Source organism: Neofelis nebulosa, chromosome 11, assembly GCF_028018385.1.
Source record: "Neofelis nebulosa isolate mNeoNeb1 chromosome 11, mNeoNeb1.pri, whole genome shotgun sequence".
Taxonomy (NCBI): domain Eukaryota; kingdom Metazoa; phylum Chordata; class Mammalia; order Carnivora; family Felidae; genus Neofelis; species Neofelis nebulosa.
The window spans coordinates 82,138,077-82,157,694 of record NC_080792.1 but is presented as its reverse complement, the minus strand read 5'-3'; the positions used below and the strand labels follow the sequence as shown (position 1 = coordinate 82,157,694).

Here is a 19,618-nt window from a genome sequence, read left to right as displayed (position 1 = left end):
CAGCGTCCTGGCCTCCACCCACGAGAGGCACCATCCTCCCCCAGTTGTGACAAAAATGTCTCCAGACCTTGCCAAAGGTCCTTTTGGGGACAGAAGTGCCCCCGCCATTGCTGTCCTAGGTCAACTGGAAAAGTTAGCCCTCACTTAAAAACGCTAAGAAAAAGAAAGAAAAGTTGGGGCACCTGGGTGGCTCAGTTACGCATCTGACTTCGGCTCAGGTCACAATCTAGCGGTTTGTGAGTTCGAGCCCCACATCAAGCTCTGTGCTGACAGCTTCAAGCCTGGAGCCTGCTTCAGAGCCCGCGCCTCCCTCTCTCGCTGCCCCTCTCCCATTCACGCTCTGTCTCTTTCTCAAAAATAAACACTAAAAACAAATTTTTTAAATGCTAAGGAAGAAAAGTTGGCCAAGGTCAGGGACAGTTCACTACATTTGAAGAATGGCCAATTAGTACATGGAAGAGTTAATGTCAGTAGCAATTAAATAAATACAAATTAGAACACTGACATCCATCAGCAGAGTTAAATGATAACGTGAGGGTCTCAGGGGCATGGCAAAAAAAAAAAAAAAAAAAAAAAAGACACTCCCACAATTTTTAGGTCACAGTAAAAACTGGTGAAAATAGTTATCAGATGAATATACAAACACGCATTTAAAAGTGCTATTATCAATGCATTGTTTGTAGCAGCCAAAAAACAAATGTTAATAAGTTAAGTGTCCTCAGCAGGGGGTTAATAACATTATTGTAATCCACAAAATTGACACCATGTGGTCATTACAATTACTACAAGCCTATATGTTCACATAGGAGGATGTCCATTACAGGACTGTCTTCAAGAGGAAAACGGGCGCCTGTTTCTGCCTGAAAAGTCATGGGAGAAGAGAAAAAAGACTGGGGCTGATCTCTAGGTCATGGGATTTTCGGTGACTATTGATTTCATCTTTACATATTTCTGAGTTATCTGAAGTTCTTCATCGTGAGCACGAGTTCCTTTAAAACTAGTAATAAAGATAATGCTGGGAATTCTGTGATCGCCACCCTTCCACCTGAGGGGCCCACGGCCCCCCGCGTTGTGACCACCTGACACTGTCCCCCTGCTGGGCTGCAGACAGCGGACTTTGTGCTGAGCACTAGGCTTCGCTCGCGCGGATACCTCACACGGGTGACCCCACTTTCCAGATGAAGGGCCTGGGACTCGGGAGAGGAGACCACCCAGAGCCCCCTGTCAGCAAGCAGTCACTAACCACGAGACAGAGTTCTCTCCCGCCCGCGAGGGAGCCGCCAGCACCACAATAAGCAACATCTCGGCACGTGTACAATTTATCTGCAAATCCCAACGCCAGGAAAAGCCTCGCTGGGGATCCTGCAGGTGGCACTGCCCAAGCCCACGGTTCTCTGCAGCCACACCAACTGAGGCACTTCCCGGAGGCCCGCAGTCCGCCTTCGGGAGCATATGGACAGCTGACGTCCAGGCTCTAAAACCCTAACCCCCGCTTTCCCAGAGGTGTCGAGCTCCCGCCGCGATGCGATGCCAGCCCCACATTGCCAGGTCCAGGGCTGCCCTGAGGCCCCGGCCTGGTGGAGGCAGCTCACCCCTCCTTCGTACCTGCCTGCCTCGGCACCTGACACACTCTGCTGTTTGTTTCCCTGTTGGGACAGATCTTTGCGCTCCAGCAACAAGCAACGCAATTAAGATTCAGAACTGGGGGAAATGCTCTAAATTGTCCTCTTACCTTTAGCCCCAAACACTCATCATTTAGAAACTTTTTTTTAATTTTTGAATTTTTTTTAATGTTTATTTATTTTTGAGAGAGGGAGAGAGAGAGAGAGAGAGAGGGGGGGGGGGGGGGGGGAGGGGCAGAGAGACAGAATCTGAAGCGGGCTCCAGGCTCTGAGCTGTCAGCACGGAGCCCAATGTGGGGCTCAAACCCACAAGCAGTGAGATCATGACTTGAGCCGAAGTCGGATGCTCAACCGACTGAGCCACCCAGGCACCCCGTAACTTTTTTTTTTTAACTAAAGGTATTTTTGTCCCTTCTTTCACGTTTCCCTAAAATCCCAGCATGTGTCATGTGCTTTGCTAAACTCTGGCCATGCAGAACTAAGGTGAGGTCCCTGATTCTAGAAACCCTCAGTCAAGGAAAAACAAACCACAGCGTGCAGAGCAGGGAGAGGTTCTGGGCTGGAAGGCTGGGGAGGCGGAACAATGGCCCAAGTCCTTCAACGACTTCGTTATGTAGTCTGCAGTGTTGTGAGTTTCCAAACCAGTGAACTTGACTTAAGTTAAACAAACAAACAAAACATATTCCAGGGCCAAATGAAAATGACCTTCAAATTACTGACCCAATCTGGCTACCGAGGCCCCCCTCTCCTCGCAAGGGGGGGGACCAGTGGGGGGGACGATCCTGGCAGAGCTGGCGGTGGAGCTGGCGAGAGGCGATAGCGGACCCGAAGCCAGAGATGAAGTTCTTGTTCTCGTTCTGTGGTCAAATCTCAGTAGGGACTCTGGGAAGTCGCTTCGCTTCCTTTTCCTCATCTGTGGGGTGGGCATACACGCGAGCTTAACTCTCTCACACAGCTGTAGGTACTGTTTGTGAAAGCACTGAAAACACAGAACGTGCTCCTCGGTATTTCAAGTACGAAGTAAAGAGGTGTGGGTTGGCCCTCGATACGCGCTGTTTGCACACTCAGTCTACGTTACCCTGCCCAGAAGTTCAAATAAGCTCCAAGGAGAGACTGACACCAGTGACAATCACGTAAGACAGACTCCCACACCAGACTGAGTCACCAAAAAGAATGAGATGGTAAAACACCCAGACATGCACCTTTCTCTCACAGACGAAGTTTGATTTAGCACCGTGAATACACACAGAATCCAGAAAGTCCAATGCAAATTAAATAGATTTTCTGGGGAAAAAAACATCAAAAACCAATTGCCAGACAGTTCGCCCCCTGAGAAAGTTTATTTAGGGGGACAAACCACTTTGGGAAGATAAATATAAGATGTAACAGGAAGTTAAGGGAAATTTTAACTGCTACATACTGCAGAAACACACTGGAAGGCAAACACGGTCCAAAGAAAAAGCCGTGCTTGGAAAAAAAAAAAAAAATACATATATATATATATACATATATATACATATACCTTTGTACATATATATACATATATCTCCAAAGAGAATTGTAGAACTAATGCCCTGCTCCAAGGTCAACAACTTGAACAACCAAAAAATGAAAAATACCTTGCCCAAGTGAGGGGCTCCAGGAAAGATCTGTGCGTTAATGTCTCCTGAGAGCAAAGAGCCATACTATTTGAGGGGCAGGATGTCTTTGAGGACCAAAGATCTGAGACCTTGAGCTTGAGAGAATCAGTGTCACATGAGAAATCCTGGGGGGTGCCTCGAGCATGTGGACGCACAGCCGCATGTCCAGCATTCACGGACTCGTCCCACTGAGGGCAGGAGTAAGTCTCTTACAGAACTTTGACAGAAACCCGGGCTTTCTTCTTCCTTGCAAATCAGAAGGAAAGTGAAGGTCTGAACCTGTTATGTGTCCCGAAGCTGACAGCAATGAGGATGACTCTCACAGCCAGTTGCTAGATGTGTCTCCACGTAGCAATCACCTTGACACCGGGCTTCCACAACAGGAGAGGAGAGGAGGCCGCGGTGACGTTCCTGAGGCTCCCAGCGTGCCACGGCTGAGCGGAGTACAATCATTTCAACGGTGGCATGGGAAACGAGAACAAAATCCTCCAGAACAACAAGCCCGAACTTCTGGTCGTAACAGTGCTCACAGAGAGGTAAGCAAGCATATTCAAATACCACTACGAGAAAACCTGAGGGCACCCGGTGCCCCCTGCTAGGAACACGGTACGGAGCGGGAATGGAATAGTATCTTTTGAGCTATCGGCAATTTTACACGTCAGGATACGGTGTTCAGAGCCCACACCCGAAGATGCTGTGAAAACAAAACCAAAAATAACTACCTTGAGAGATCACGCGCTTTCAGAGGGGCGAAACACTTCATCTGGGTGAAGGGATGACTTAGCTCATGAAACTCAAGAACACAAGAAAACGACGACAACAACAAGAATTTCCTTGAATATATTCAACTATCAAGGCAAGGCATCCTCCCCTATCAAACATCATCACCTTCCCACTCCTCCAAAGAAACGCAATAAATAACTTTACAGTGAAGGGTTCCATGAGTCTACCATGGTAGAAGTGTCCCCGAGTGCCCACGCCTCCACGAGCTCGCCCGTAGTCTGTTCCTGAACGTGACTTGCTGCATTTCCAAGCTGCTTTACAGAACAGTGTCACGGGTTAAAGCCCAGTGGAGAGTGAGGCCAAAAGTACAACACAAGAAGTGGTCAAAGCCAAGGTCAAAGCACGAAGACCCTCTTCTTCCAAGCGGACTAGAGATCACTGGAGCATGGCTTCAGGCCACAAGTTCTTCCGCGGTGCCTGGTCGCCCATGGGTCGTCTTCTGTGCCCGTCACGCAGGGAAGAGCTCAGGAGGGCTCTCTCCGTAGCAATACTTGGCTATGGGGTCCCTATAGGTGTTCTCGTGTTGCACGCTCTGTTGGCAAAAGGGAAGATAAGAGCGCCATGAGAGAGAGCAGAGTTTCACATTTCTCCCTCGCGGAACAGTGGAGATCAGAGCAGGACTGCGGGCAGTCACCCCCTGCAGGAGCCTGGACGAGGCCATCTCCAAATGCCACCAAAAGGCTCCAAGGCACTTGTCTGAAACAAAGGTGGAAGCTCAACACAGAATGCCAACGAAGAGCATGAAAATGGGCAGAACATCACTATGTGACTGTTTCTTTTTACGTCAACAGTGAGGGGTTTTTTTTTGCTGTTTTGGTTTTTTTCTTTTTAAACAGCCTAGCTATGACCTGGGCAATTCGAGACAATCATTTTTTTTGCAAATGATTTTAACTTAGATTAAGATCCAGTGGGTGCTTTGCTCCTGACTTCTGTGCTCCAAAGAAATGCAGTTCCTGGTCCTGAGCCCTGCAGAGACGAAGGAGATACCACCTCACGTGGCTCTCATGAAGGTTTATGTACCTCGAGGTCTGGCACTTGAGCCCAGCCCCACAATACCACATAAGCCTCATCTGGCTAAGCAAACGGAGAGTGTGACTTAACAGACCATCATCCCCGATGGCTAATTTTCCAGCAGTTTGTTTTCATACAAGCAACTTGAGTTGTTGGCTAGTCTGGAGTTCACTAACTAGCCCAAAACCAATGTTTAGCAGCTAAATTGTAAGTATTAATCCAATTTATAGACACGCAGCAAATCTCCTTTTTGGGATACTGCAATCAACCGGGAACCAGGATCTCTCTCTTTGCAATAAAAAGATAGTTAGAAAAGTTAGCATCTTCCCTTAAGACTGGAAATAGCGTCTGGGTTTTATCGGTTAAGGAAAGAAAATATTCCGCCTTTTCTACCACTTCTCAGAATGAGAGAGAATCTAAATCAAAATGAGTCATGTGTTCAGCCTTCCTCCACATTTCCTTCAAAGCCCATTCAAGTGGAAAGCTCTTCCAGCAAAACAAGACCATCAGGAATTTCTTCATGTTTTCCAATGCTCATTATAATCCCTGAAATATTTACCCAGTGATTCTGAGTGCTCTGAGAGCAGACCAGAGACGGACAAAGTGGCATAAAATCAAAAGGTGGTCTACAGAAATCTGCCAAGGGTACAAGAGTCGCAGAGAATGACAAGTCTATCTCAGACGAAGCCAGCAGTCTTGGAGACACCAAGGACACAAACCAGAAGAAGCGTGCTTGCACAATACACGCCTGCTGATCTTACCACCCGAGCCCCAACAACACCCGACCACACAAGCTGAGAGCCAAGGCTGCAGAGCGATGCAAAGGCACAGACGTGCAGACACTTGCCGCGGCAGGTGCAGCGCCGAGTGCCCGAAGAGCAAAGCATTTACTGACAGCATGCTACTGAGTACCGAGAGCTCGACAACCCGCAGATTGATTCGTGTATTTTTAAATGCCCACCTGCCCTGCCCCCTCAAATCCTAAAATAAACCACAACTCTGTCCCAGAACAAATTACTACTTCCTCTGAACAAGTGGTTGCTGGAAAGCCTTAGTCACATTTCAGTCAAAGACGCGGGGAGAGAACTGCTCTCAGGAACCGGACTGCGAGGACTCCACCCAGACTTAAAAATAATTTTAAGCTCCCACTTGAAGTGCAGACACGCCAATCAGATAGGGGAGATGCAAGCTGATTAGACCTTGATTTAATATAAATATTTTACTTCCCTAATGTGTGCAACCTCCTGTTGACATTCTAAATACTATCACTGCACCAAACGAAGCTCGACGCTGCTTCGCTTAAATCTCTTCTCCGTTATTACTCTGCCAAGAGGCCTCCACTGCGTATTCTCGAGTTTTCTTCTAAACCCTGACTCCCACTCGCCCATCCCCCAGCTACAGGCATCACAGCTTCTGACCTGGGATGAGGTTCTGCACTTGGCCAAACACAATTCAAAGTGATCTTCGACGGCCATGAAGAGGTTCTGGAATGCCACAGCTGCCCGGTTGAGGAAGCGCTCCAGGAGAAGTTGCTATGGAAACAAAAGTTAGTACCTGTAATAAATTCCAGACTCAGCAGCACAAGGTAACCTTGGATATTTCTCCTGAACTAAGAGACTGCTGATATGGAAGGGGGGTGGGGAGGGAGACAGCAAGCTCAAACGCACACGAGCCCTATACCCTATGCGTCAGGTATCTGATGAGCAATACATCAGTCCATCCTGCAAAACTAACTGGGAACCTCCTTTCACTGTCAACCTTTCTTCACAGCAGCAATTTCTGACATCTCAAAGTTCCCTCCTCGGTGCTTTTTTGTTTAATGTTCATTTATTTTGACAGCGAGCCCACAAGGGCGGGGCAGAGAGAGAGAGAGAGAGAGAGAGAGAGAGAAAGAGAGAGACATCCCAAGGGGGCTCCGCACTGTCAGCACGGAGCCCAATGCGGGGCTCCATCCCACAAACCGTGAGATGACGACTTGAGCTGAAATCAAGAGTCGGATGCTTAACCGACTGAGATCCCCAGATGCCCTCCCAGTTCTACCTTCAGAACAGCTGCACGTGGAGACGTCAGTACTCGTCATGAAGTCCCACCCTAAACAGAGAGAGGAGGGGACGTGGAGGGGAGCGGCTCCGCGTACCTTGCTGGGCTGCAGGCAGCAGGACACGCAGTACTCGTAAGCGCTGCAGCAGCCGTTGGGCAGGCAGCCGTCACAGCGGTACTGCTTCGTGCCGGGGACGTTGACGTTACAGCAGCCGTTCACCAGCAAATCCTTCCTTTCACAAATGTATCCTGGAAGTCAGAGACTCACCTGAGTACAAAGCCGGCAGTTCTCGCACCTCGCTACCGGGGTGACCACAATGAGGGTACTGCGCGCAGAGAACGCAGAGACAGAACATGGAATCTGGAGCGTCCCGGGCACCAAAGGGCCAGGAGTCAGACACAAGGGGACCAGAGCTTTCTACATGCGGCGTTTACAGGCAGCATGGACTCCCACGTTGTAAGCAGGCTATACATTCTAACCCACCTAAAGCGACCTTTCGGTCTGCTGTCATGTGTTTGATTTAATCACCACATCAAGTCACACCTAACCAACGTAAGCTACTCTTTCACCTGTGATCGAAGAAAAATGGCATTGTTTTTAGAAAAGGAAAAAAAAAGACAGAAAATAGAAAAAAACCAAGGCATTCATTCCTGAAAGTCGGAGCCTTCTGGATTAAAAAACCAACCAACCAACCCTCCCCCTTTACAAATATATTTTAAATGCCTGGCATTTATTTACTCAGTAGTTTGGAAGATTTTTTTTAAAACGTAGTCCTACCTAATCTTCATAAATTGATTCAGGCTGTTTGTAAGTATATAGGCCTGGGACTCAACTAGCCCTCAGCGTTAAGGAATACAAGTTCTCGGGGCGCCTGGGTGGCGCAGTCGGTTAAGCGTCCGACTTCAGCCAGGTCACGATCTCGCGGTCCGTGAGTTCGAGCCCCGCGTCAGGCTCTGGGCTGATGGCTCGGAGCCTGGAGCCTGTTTCCGATTCTGTGTCTCCCTCTCTCTCTGCCCCTCCCCCGTTCATGCTCTGTCTCTCTCTGTCCCAAAAATAAATAAAAAATGTTGACAAAAAAAAAAAAAAAAGGAATACAAGTTCTCTACCACCCAAGGGAGAAAAATCCTAATTCCCTCCACTCATAAATCCCATCATCTGTACACACTCCCTCCACCCCAATCAAACCCATCCTCAACTTGAAGGAAAGAATCTCCTTACAAAAACCAATTTATTGTTCAGAGCTGCTAAACAGACATTTCTCTACAACCTTCTGGGAGCGGGACAGAAAAATGTAAGAAAAGTGCACGAGGGACACCACATGGCCCTTGGGAAACTCCCAGGTGTGTGCAACCAGCCCCCAGGTCTCCACCCGGGCCCACAGGTGCCCACAGGTGCCCAAGGTGTGGAGCAGCTGTCGCTAGCGTCATTCCATTCCAAATGCCCCAGCTTCTTAATCCTCAGACAATGAGACTCGGTGAAGCACAAGGTCGCTTTCTGAAACTACTCTGGAAAACACAGCCTGTGCAGGAGCAGGAGGCACCAGTAAAATAACAATGGAAGAGACTCAGAGGACCCGCACCTAACACCTGGAAAACTGGAGCCTGGAAAGAACCAGACCCCAGTTACCTGAGAACTAGGAACTTTGTGTTGCTGTTTCTAACTATGCCATTCTGTCTTCCATGTTGAAAGAAGCCTTGAACGCCATAGTAAATGTTTCTGGGATTCCCAACTATTCTTACTCATTTTCCCCACTGGGATTATAAACAAACAAACAAACAAAAGTCAAACAGGCCAGCGTGTTTCTCAAAATTCTGCCCCAAATAACTACCCTCCAACCTTATTACCTCTGTGTCAGGAAGACGTAAAATATAATGTAACCTAAACTCCACTTGTGAAAACTCTTTCTGCCCTTTTCTCTCTCCCGTATTGTGTCAGCACCACTGCGTGCCTTTTGCGCCCCAGTGCCAGCTGCGCGTAGTTAGCCTTGAAACCACAGGTCCTCCTGACTGCTGGTAAAATAAAGCTAATCGAGATTTCTCCTTTTGCATCGTAAATCTATTCATGCAAATGTTGTTTCCAACAAAGAGTCCAGTAAGATCACAACCTCAGAGTGTGTTGCTATTGACTGAGAAATTAACTCCTAACCCTGGAAAAGCTTGCCATAAATAAGACAAAGGTTGTCTTATTTAATAACCGTTACCCTGGAAATATTTGCGGTGGCACCTGCTTGCTGAAAGACATAAATTCTCCAAGTTTTCTTTGTACTGTTTATTGCTTCTCACAGTCATAAAGGTACAATAAAAACTATGGCTCCTGGATTTTTATTGATTGATTCTTGGAACTTTTTACTTTAAGAAATCTGAGAGTCTTTGTCTCCCATGAATTAATCAGAGGGAAATTATTCGTTTGTTAGCTACAACAAAAAACGGCTGTCACTCACAACCTAATGTTAACTAGGAGACCCAGGGGGTTAAGACTTCATGTTTTCTCACTGGGTGTCATACGAACAAAACAGTCTCCAAGCAAAAAAGGACTGGACTCTAAGTTCAGTCCTGGCCCGGGGTCTGCCCACTGACTGGCTCTATCACCTTACGGAAGTAAATTGCCTTTACCAAATTTTAAGAAACAAAACAGAACACAAAAAGAAGCTATCTGCGGTATTATTTGCCTTCTCAATGTGATCTTAGAGGTGGAGGCTGACATTGAGCATCAGTGCATTTTTGTGCAAAACTGTCCAGCTCTCCCACCGTAGGTGGGTGGTTTGCCTCTGATCCCTTCCTTCAGTTCCAAATAACCTCATCCGGTCTGATACCTTTGAGATCTTTTCGTCAAGGTTTTATTTATTTATTTATTTATTTATTTTCTATTTTGCTGGGAACGCAAACTTTTTTGAAGAAACAATAAATGCACGGCCATTGTCATGTTAAAGACTGAGCATCTGCATTTTGGTCGGTCAGTGTGTACAGAGGAGTTTTCTAATTCAAGGTTGCCTGGGTCAATTTCAGTACTGCCAGAGTCACAACCCACTTGTGCTCAGGTTCCCTGAAATAAGAGCACAAGTTGCTCTTGCAAACAAACCAACCGCATGATCTCCAAACCACCAACTGAAAAGAGAAAAACAAGTCTGTAGAACTAGCAGGGAACTCTGAAAAACTGTTTGTGGATAGTTGACATTAAGGAAAAGTGTTACTTTTTTGATGTAATCATGGTATCCTGATCATGGTTTACAAGAGTCCTTGCCCTTGTAGGCAAGTTCCTTAGCCCCTTGGTGCCTGTGTCTTCACCTATTAAGGAACAAGAACAATGCCCACGCCTCACAGGACTGCTGCAAAAATCAGATGAGATATGGAAAGAGAGGTTTTAGCCCAGTGCCCGGCATGCAGTTAAGAGCTCACTTAATGCAGGTTGTACATTCATGAGAGACCCTCTTTGGGAAGACCGGGCCAGCCTTCGTGTAGTGAGCCCTCGAGCAGTGGTCTAATCCAACTACTTCAACGGCACAGGAATCGCCTTTCTTATAGACTAAAAGGAGGCAAGAAAACTGTGGGAGAAAACCCCCAGGCGGACAGGCAGCCATTTTCACTGTAAGAGTAACACATTTGGAATATGTTTATAATTCACGTGAGATCACCCAGTTAGTCAATGAGCACATTTCCGAAGTGCCAGAACCATGGGGTAGTATGTAGGTCACCAAGGAGGAATGCTGGTTACCCTGTAGAGTTCACCATTCAGAGAAGAGAACACTGGCAAGATCTGAATATCCTGGGGCCAGGACAAGACCGGCAGGAAGCAGCCTAGGGACTGGTGCGGGGTCCAATGCTTCAGAGACAGAATTATCAGGACCAAACTTCTCTGACAGTGAGGGGGATTATGAATGATGAGTAAGGTATGAGACACAGAGATGTGAGAAATGCTGGAAACGAGCAGGAAGGGACAAGGCTCTGTATAAAACCCAAGCGATGGACTCCCACTGGAATCCATCGCTGGCTGCAGAGAGGATGGGAGCCAGCCCTACCTAGCTCGTCCGTGATGAGGTGCTTCCCTTGAATGGAGTTCCGGCACTGGTTGCCAGGCCGACTGCTGTTGCCCAGGTGAAACTGCACTTTCCACGGAATGGGCTGGTCGTGGTCTTGAACCTGGAGGAGATTCCGATCTCTCACTGCCCTCTCCTCCTACAGAGACGACAAACAGAAAGGTTAAAGTACCGTTTCTTGCATTTCTGCCAATTTTTCATACAAACTACAGTAACAAGACAGAAACAATATAAAAAAGCTTGCCCAACAGGAACCGTCACCCCCACCCCCACCCCCATATGAGCAAAGTCTGAGCCAAAGTCATAATATAAAAAGCAAAATAAACCTGTAGGAAAAGTAGTAAAATAAGGCTATGCTTCAAAACTGGCATAATTACATTAACGGCCCCTGGATTACATGCACATTGTAAACATGTATGAAAGTGTTAATTCCATGCAAAACTTTGGAGGGAAAAAGTCTTAAACCTTAAATGATTTGCCATCGATAAAATAATTTATTTTTATATCAAAACAAACACATTGTGGAATAAAAGGTAAAATGTGAATACACTTTTAAAATAGAAGAGGAGACTTCACAAAATTTTGCAATGGTCATTTCAGACAATACCTGGACTCATCTGGAGCACAAGGTCACTTCCATTACGAGTACTTCAGTGGTAAACTCAGGGGATACTGAATTGGGAGGTTGGTTTTAGGGGCAAGAAGAAGCATGTCAACTCGCAAATTTCTCCTATGAAAAAACAGTGAGTATGCAACCCTTACAACATACCTTTCTTTACATAAGACATCCTTGCCGGCCAGCCCTTTACCTACATGTGCAAAGGGACTTGCTGCTCTACAGGCAAGCCCCTGCACCTTCTCTCCTAGCCTCCAAGCTGCAGCCGAGCTTTCAAAACTGCTTTTCCTATACTATTACAGAAACTAAGGGGAAGGCACCTGAGTACCAGAAGACAAGACAAGCATGAGATAGCCATCTTCTGAATCCTTTAACCTGCTGTTGGAAAACAAAACAATTATATAAGACTCTCTCCCAAAGGCTTTTTATATACTTTAAACATTCTACCTTTTTAATAGAATTCTGTGGCTTTTACCATTAATGATCTATCATGTGTCACCAGCGAAAGGGACTAACCTTGAAAGTTTGATGGCAAATGATATATACTTTAAAACAATGGAACAGATCTTTATAGTTACTGAGATTTCTTTAGGAAAGCAATCTGGAAAAAAGCTATTAATATTTAAAATAAACACATCCACAGGGGCACCTTGGTGGCTCAGTCGATTAAGTGTCTAACTTCAGCTCAGATCATGGTCTCACAGCTTGTGAGTTCCAGCCCCACGTTGGGCTCTATGCTGACAGCTCAGAGCCTAGAGCCTGGAGCCTGCTTCGGAGTCTGTGTCTCCCTCTCTCTCTGCCCCTCCACAACTTGTGCATGTGTTCTTTCTCTCTCAAAAATAAACATTAAAAAAAATTTTTAAAAAGGGGCGCCTGGGTGGCTCAGTCAGTTAAGCGTCTGACTTTGGCTCAGGTCATCATCTCACAGCTTGTGGGTTCGACCCCCACGTTGGGCTGTATGCTGACAGCTCAGAGCCTGGAGCCTGTTTCGGAATCTGTGTCTCCCTCTCTCTCTCTCTCTCTCTCTCTCTCTCTCTCTCTGCCCCTCCCCTGCTCACACTCTCTCTCTCTCAAAAAATAAATAAACATTAAAAAAATTTTTTAATTAAAAAAAATAATACACATCCACATACACTCCTTTGGCACAGCAAGCACATTTAAAAAAAAAATTTTTTTTAACGTTTATTTATTTTTGAGACAGAGAGACAGAGAGACAGAGCATGAACGGGGGAGGGTCAGAGAGAGAGAGGGAGACACAGAATCCGAAACAGGCTCCAGGCTCTGAGCGGTCAGCACAGAGCCCGACGCGGGGCTCGAACTCACAGACCATGAGATCATGACCTGAGCTGAAGTCAGACACTCAACTGACTGGGCCACCCAGGCAGCCCATAAACACATTTTTGAGCTTATCCTATAGACAGTACCACTGTGTAAGGATGCACCAGGATGTTTACTACAGCACCGTGTACATGGTAGGAAAAACCTAGAAACCCAACGGAGAAATGACTGAAAAACACTGGCATAGCTTTGGCCACTACAAACAACTCAGATGTGAATGATACATATTTATCTAGAGTAAGTTCTTAAATCTGAACTTGCACATTAAATTATACAGGGTCTTTAAAACAGATTCTGATTCCTGAGCCCAACTTCAGACTGAGTAAAAATCTCTGTGAATGGGACCTAGGAATCAGTATTGTGAGACCACCCAGCTGATTTTATTACAGAGACCACTGTGTGTAGACCACTGGATGCCCACAATATATTATTAAGTGATACCAGCAAGTTACAAAAGAACATGCATATTATCACACACTATAACAATTATAATAACATACACATACAAGTTTGTAAGAGCTGAGATAAAAGTATGGAAAGATATGCTACAGACGTGGAAGGGACAGAGGTGATTGTTAACACCTTTTGTCATCTTTGGGATATCTTCACTTTAAAATAAAATGATAGAAGCATAATTATCATTAATATGAGAAGACACTGAGGGATCTACACAAACTCTGTATTATCCTTGAAACTTTTCTTTATATCTGTAATTGCCCCAAAATAAAAATTTTACTTTAAAAAAGCATGATTACCAACATTAAAGACAAAAACTGCCCACAACCCCACTGCTTAAACAAAGCTGTATCAATATTTATACATTGACTTCTAGCCTGTGACCCTGGCGTTTACACTACAAAGTAGGAGGCTTTGCATTCAACTCTTCCTGATACTAACTGGATGGTAAGCCATCCAAGTACCTACATTATCTTGACAAGAACATCTTCAAGGCTATATAATAACCTATCACGTTCCCATGCCATAATTTAGTAAACACATCTTCTACAGAATAACACCTTTGTTATCAGAGGTGGCATTGCAATAAAGTTTGTTTATTCTCTTCAATAACTTGTAGTAATAATTATCAAAACCAGTTAATGCTATATGCGCCAAAGAACTTCCCCAAAGTTATAAACACCATTTGTCACATCACCAGCATTTGGCAATTTTACCACCACTGCACCAGTACTGGATTTTGTTCTTTAATTTACTAAGTGCACAACAGTCACACTTAGTGGCTTTAATTTCTATTCTGCCTCTCCCTTTTGTTTCATTTATAGGCAAAAACTGGCACTGGCAGGAACAGGATGGGTTATATATAAACAACATCTATACTCCTTGGTTGGTGCAAGAAGAGGGGCTAAGTGCAGAAGCCTTGGGAATATGGGGCAAATTACTTAGCTACATACAGTTTAACTACCTGGACATTTATATTCCTCTGCTCTGCTGGGACCCTATCAGTTAGCTGCATAGTCAAGCTATGTCCAATCAAAACTGAGCTTCGAATGCTGCCCTAGATAAATTAATAGCCATTTAGACTAGTAAGCAGCTGGTCAAAGTACACTGGATCTCACAACAAGATTAAGAGTTACTCCTAACATTACTCTCAAACTATCCTGTTAGTCTTCCCGAAAGAAAACAAGTGTTCACAGCCAAGTGCATCCCAGAAGGACCTCTTCCACATAACTACACTCCTGGTAAACAGGAAGGCAATTCTTCCAGCACTTGAACTTGTTTTCAAACACGAATATTTAAGACCTTGCCAAAAAGACTGGGTAAGAGTTGTACAATCAAAAAAAAAAAAAAAAAAAAAAAGCTATACAAGAGATAGTGTAACACATGGTGACTTATGTAATGAATTAACACACATTCATTTTTCTGAGGGTCCAGTCTCACCAAGCGTGGGGGGGGAGGGGCACTGAAGGGATCCCTTCCATGGTTTTAAGCCCCTACCAAACTGATCTACCCTACTAGGTTGTCTCAATTCTAGGCCTGTATATATACACACGTGCATGCACCTGTGTGTGTGTGTGTGTGTGTGTGTGTGTGTGTGTGTGTTCCCTCCGCAAAGGTAACAAGTCCTTACAATGCATTAAGGATATACAGACAAAGGCAGTCAGGCTCTCTATTCTCAAGGAGTCCCCAGAGCAGTCGATAAAGAAGCATGCACAGAAATCAGTGCAATTAACCACAATGGATGTCCACACAGGGTACGCTAGGGTACAAAGAAAAGAGCAGGAACAAAAAAGGAGCAAAACAAAATAACATCTGAACTTTCTTCACAAATTATAAGGAGTTGCTGTAATGCTTTTATTACTAACATATGTTACTTAGCCTGACTTAAAAAGGAGTACTTCAATAACTGTCCTATTTTACAGAGGTTATCATAATGGTCAAATGCGATAAATGTCCCATGGTTGATGAAATTACAGGTCACTGTTTTCCTCCTCTACCGTGGGCAGTACTTGACAAACCTTCTGAAAAATATTTATATCTTGATAATCAGTGAACAACAAAACAAAAACATTAGCAGCTCTTAGGATGTATGACACTTCAGAAATATCGAACTTACACTCTTAGTCTACCGCAACTTACACACTTCATTACGTTAAAGCTAAAGATTTTAACATATTTTCAAAGAGTTATGCACACAGCCCGGAAACTTACAGGAACTGCTCTACTGGAACATTAGGAGGACATTTATTTACATAAGAGGACCTCTAAGGACCCTTCCATCTGAGCTCAAATGCCCCACAGGGTTAGGCGCACCTTGCTGCTCCACCACAACATCTTGTTGTTTTTCTCTTCGTATCATAAGCCTGCAACATTTCTGGTCATTTGCCATTTCTGCTCCCTTATTCCCTGGCAGAATACAGGCTCTCGGAGAATAAGACCTTGTCTGCTTTGTGCCTTACCACCCCGCCCTCCATCTTCATCACCTAGCAGACAGCACCTAGTGCACAGCTGGGGTTCACTGAACATTTGTTAAACACACCCAAGTCACTCAGCACCCAATCCTCTCCCCCAATGGCATTCCCACCAGTGTCACTAATTTCTCCTGAGCTCCCATCTCTATCGCTACAATTTAAACTATCCCCCAAAGCATTAATTAACGTGAAAACCAAAGAAAAGAGGAATTCAAAGCAAGAGAGGATAATCAGCTATTCTCTAGGCAAAACAGCACCTGCATTTGCTCCACGAGTTCAGGATCTCACTTGAGGCAGAGCTTGGGACCATACTGAGCTTTACAATTTTTCGTGGCCTCTTCTCAATTCAATCCCAACACACACGCCCCTACCCCATATATTCTATACCGCGTCTCCGTTCCACAAGTGACGAACCTGAGGCCAGGCAAAACGAAGCACGCTCGCCTCGTGTCGCACAGGAGCGCCAGCGACCAGAACTGCAGGGAGCAGAGAGCAAGAGAAGCAAACTCAAGTGCATGTAAGACGGCATCAGCCAGAACGGGCTCCGAGGTGGGTCCCGAGAACCCTTTATATTCTTTACATGGAGAATCTCGATATAGTGGTTCATGAGGATCATGGCTATTGATATTCATCATATCGGAAATTAAAAAAATAAATTCTTAAATTACTTTAAATAAATTATCTATTCATTTAAAAATAACAATGAACCTATTACATGTCAACAGGTGTTTTTTGTTTGTTTGTTTGTTTTTGGTCTATGAAAAAAATCTTCTTCAAAACAAGAAAGAAATTTGGTGAGAAGATGCTTTTACGTTTCTGCAAACCCTTTTAACGTCTGGCAGAATGGAAGACACCTGGGTTCTCACATCACCCTCTGCAGTCAATCTGTTGCAATATGTTGTTTGGGTTGAAGCATATGAAGAAAATCTACCTCCCGCAGATGTGTCTTTGGAAATGGGAGGGATAGTTTAATGGTGTTGTCAAATAATTACAGATAATCTTCTTTAGTACTACGTCAAAACTTGACAGGTGTAGTTTCTTTTTTTTTTGGGGGGGGGGGACAAGTGTGGTTTCTTAAAAGGTAATTGCAAATGATGCAGCCACTTTGGAAAACAGTCTGGCAGTTCCTCAAAAAGTTAAAGATGGAGTCACCATGTGGCCCATCAAGTCCACTCCGAGGACCATACCTAAGAGAACTGAAAACATATTTCCAAATAAGACGGATATCTAAACTGTGAATAATGTTCTGTTGTATTTGGAACAGAATATTATTCACACATAAAAATGAAGTACTAATGTATACTACAACATGGATAAAACTTAAAGTCACTGGCTTCGAACTGAAAGAAGCCAAACATAGAAGAATACACGTTGTATGATTCCATCTACATGACACGTCCAGAACAGCAAATCTGTAGAGATAGAAAGTTGACTAGTGGTTGCCAGGAGTTGATGGGCAGGGATAGAGAGAGGCGACCGTGAAAGTGTTTCTTCGTGTTCGATAGGCTGCGGGGGGGGGTTGTAGGGAAGATCGCAGAGCAGAGGGCATCTGAGTCAAGACATGAAAAATGAGTTCGAGAAGGAAGGAAAAGTCATCCCAATTAAAAAGATGCACGACTCACTCGTTTGTTCAACCCATATCTGAGTGCCCGTTAAGTGCCTGGCAATATTCTCAGGGGTGAGATTCTATGAGCAACACAGACAAGGTCCCTGTTCTCAAGAAAATTACCTTCTAGAAGGAAGAGAGAGGGAAGACAGACAAGTAAATGAACAAGAAATGTCCAGTTAGTGATTCCTACTACAAAGAAAATAAAGCAAAATCTATGGGCAAGGAACCTTAATTTAAATTGTGTCACCTGGTGTGGCCTGAGACAGCAACAGTCTGGCCTGAAGTGCTGAAGTGACAAAAAAAAAAAAAAAGACAAAAAAAACAAAACAAAACAAAACTCACCATGCAGTGACCCTGGAATGGAGTCTAGAGTTTTATCTGAGTGCAACAGAAATCCAAAGGAGGATTATACCCAGGGGAGTGCTGTGATTTTTTTTTTTTTTTCCTCCCACCCCCTAGATTATCAACCCTGTCACTGCTGGGTAGAGAAACAGACTGCCAGACAAGAAAGGAAGCAGATACCTGCTGGTGAGCTACTGCAGCAGTCCAGATAAGAGACGAAGGTAGTCCCACCTAGGGTGACAGCAGTGACAATCATGAGAAAGGAACAGAATTAGGATACACTGTGGAGGCAGACGCAGTATTTTAGATGTGGGGAGCGAGGGAAAAAAGGAAGTATTTGTGGCCTGACTACCTGGTGAAGAGTAATGCCACTTATTGAGCCTGGGAAGACTGGAGAGGAAGTGTCGGTGGTAGAGAATCAAAAGTTCTGTTCTGGCCAAGGATGAGACGCCTACGACATATTCAAGAAGATGTCAAGTAGGCAGGTGGATAGAAGAACTGAGGGTTTCTGTATAGGTCTAGGCTAAAGTTATAAATTGGGATATCAAGAGCATGCAACCGGTATTTAAGCACTGGGTCAGAGAGAAAGGCAGAGATCTGAGTCCAAGATTACTATCACACTCAGTGGTCCACCAGACAGAGAAGGAACAACATGTGACCACGAGAAAATAGCTGTGAGGCTGCAGAAAACACAAGTCCCTGAAGCACTTAGTTCGTGCATGTCACCAACACGTCCCAGTCAATATAAGAGGCTCACAACACTCAGCCTCTCTGTTTGCCTAAGTGGGGTACCGTTCTCTAATCTGCACTTTACTCAGCTCTCCCACCAATCCCATTTAACTAGGGTGACCACACAGTTCACTTATTTGCTATTCGTTAATATATTTTATTTATGAACTTGACCCTTGGGAGTCAAAAAAGGAGCTTTTATTAATAACTACATCAGAGCAACAGCATAAACCGGATCGTCCCTGATTACGCTGTGAGGTATGCGCACCCCTTCTAAAAACCCAAACGCTCAAAGCGGACGTCCGAACAAACTTTCAATTGCTTTGGCCGCATTTCTCACCAAAGCATCCTGCCTTTTCTCCCAGAAATTCTCACGTGGGAAGAAAAACTAACGGGACGGGGAGGTAAAAAGAAAATTCCATCCAACCAAGTTATGCACAGAAGGTTACCTCGTGGGTCCTGCTGGGTCTCCCGGGTGAACTGCTGAGCCCTCAAAGTAAATGCAGGCGAAGCACGCAAGCTCTGGTCTCGCAGTTCGGCTTCTTACCACCCCCGCCTCTCTGAGCCTCAGTTTCCCCCGCTGCAATCTGGAGACACCCATCCCTCAGGACTGCCAGGAGAATGAAACAAGAAATGCACGCCCCCTCTAAGCCCTGGACCCCGCAGGTAGAAGGCACGCTGATGGCAGTAAGGGTAATAACCACAGCTAAGGGCCGACACACCTGGGTTCGAGTCCCACCTGTACCCCTAGCCTAGCAGCTCCTTCTCGCCCGGGCACCAACGAAACGGGCAGGTCCCTTCGTCCATCCTCAGTCCCAGCGCACCGGACTCTCGGACACACCGGCAGTGCGGCTGCAGAGGGGGTTCCCCCCAAGCCGGGGGAAACCAGGCGGCCGGGAGAGCAAAGGTGGGAGGGTGGCGGGCAGC

The 19,618-nt window shown here is 45.4% G+C and overlaps 1 protein-coding gene and 1 long non-coding RNA gene across 6 annotated transcripts in view; both read right to left on the bottom strand.

Annotated features, from left to right (window-relative positions):
- The window catches only part of SPRING1 (SREBF pathway regulator in golgi 1), a 33,249-nt gene that overhangs the window by 13,340 nt on the left and 291 nt on the right, over positions 1 to 19,618 (bottom strand). For 2 of the 5 annotated variants that reach the window (XM_058691169.1, XM_058691170.1), the window contains exons 2-5: positions 11,113 to 11,269; positions 7,194 to 7,345; positions 6,475 to 6,588; positions 4,087 to 4,577 (exon numbers count right to left, since the gene is read on the bottom strand). In XM_058691169.1, the coding sequence (XP_058547152.1) occupies positions 4,494 to 4,577; positions 6,475 to 6,588; positions 7,194 to 7,345; positions 11,113 to 11,269 (507 nt within the window). In that variant the 3' untranslated portion in view covers positions 4,087 to 4,493. Of the gene's footprint in view, positions 1 to 4,086; positions 4,578 to 6,474; positions 6,589 to 7,193; positions 7,346 to 11,112; positions 11,270 to 19,618 lie in introns of those variants that run through there. The other 3 variants (XM_058691172.1, XM_058691171.1, XM_058691173.1) reach the window with 2 other exon arrangements.
- On the bottom strand, positions 12,953 to 19,618 carry LOC131489280 (uncharacterized). Its single transcript, XR_009250457.1, has 4 exons — positions 19,141 to 19,618; positions 18,315 to 18,413; positions 18,143 to 18,193; positions 12,953 to 17,560 (listed from the first exon to the last, which is right to left on the bottom strand). It is a non-coding gene; the product is annotated as an uncharacterized LOC131489280 (long non-coding RNA).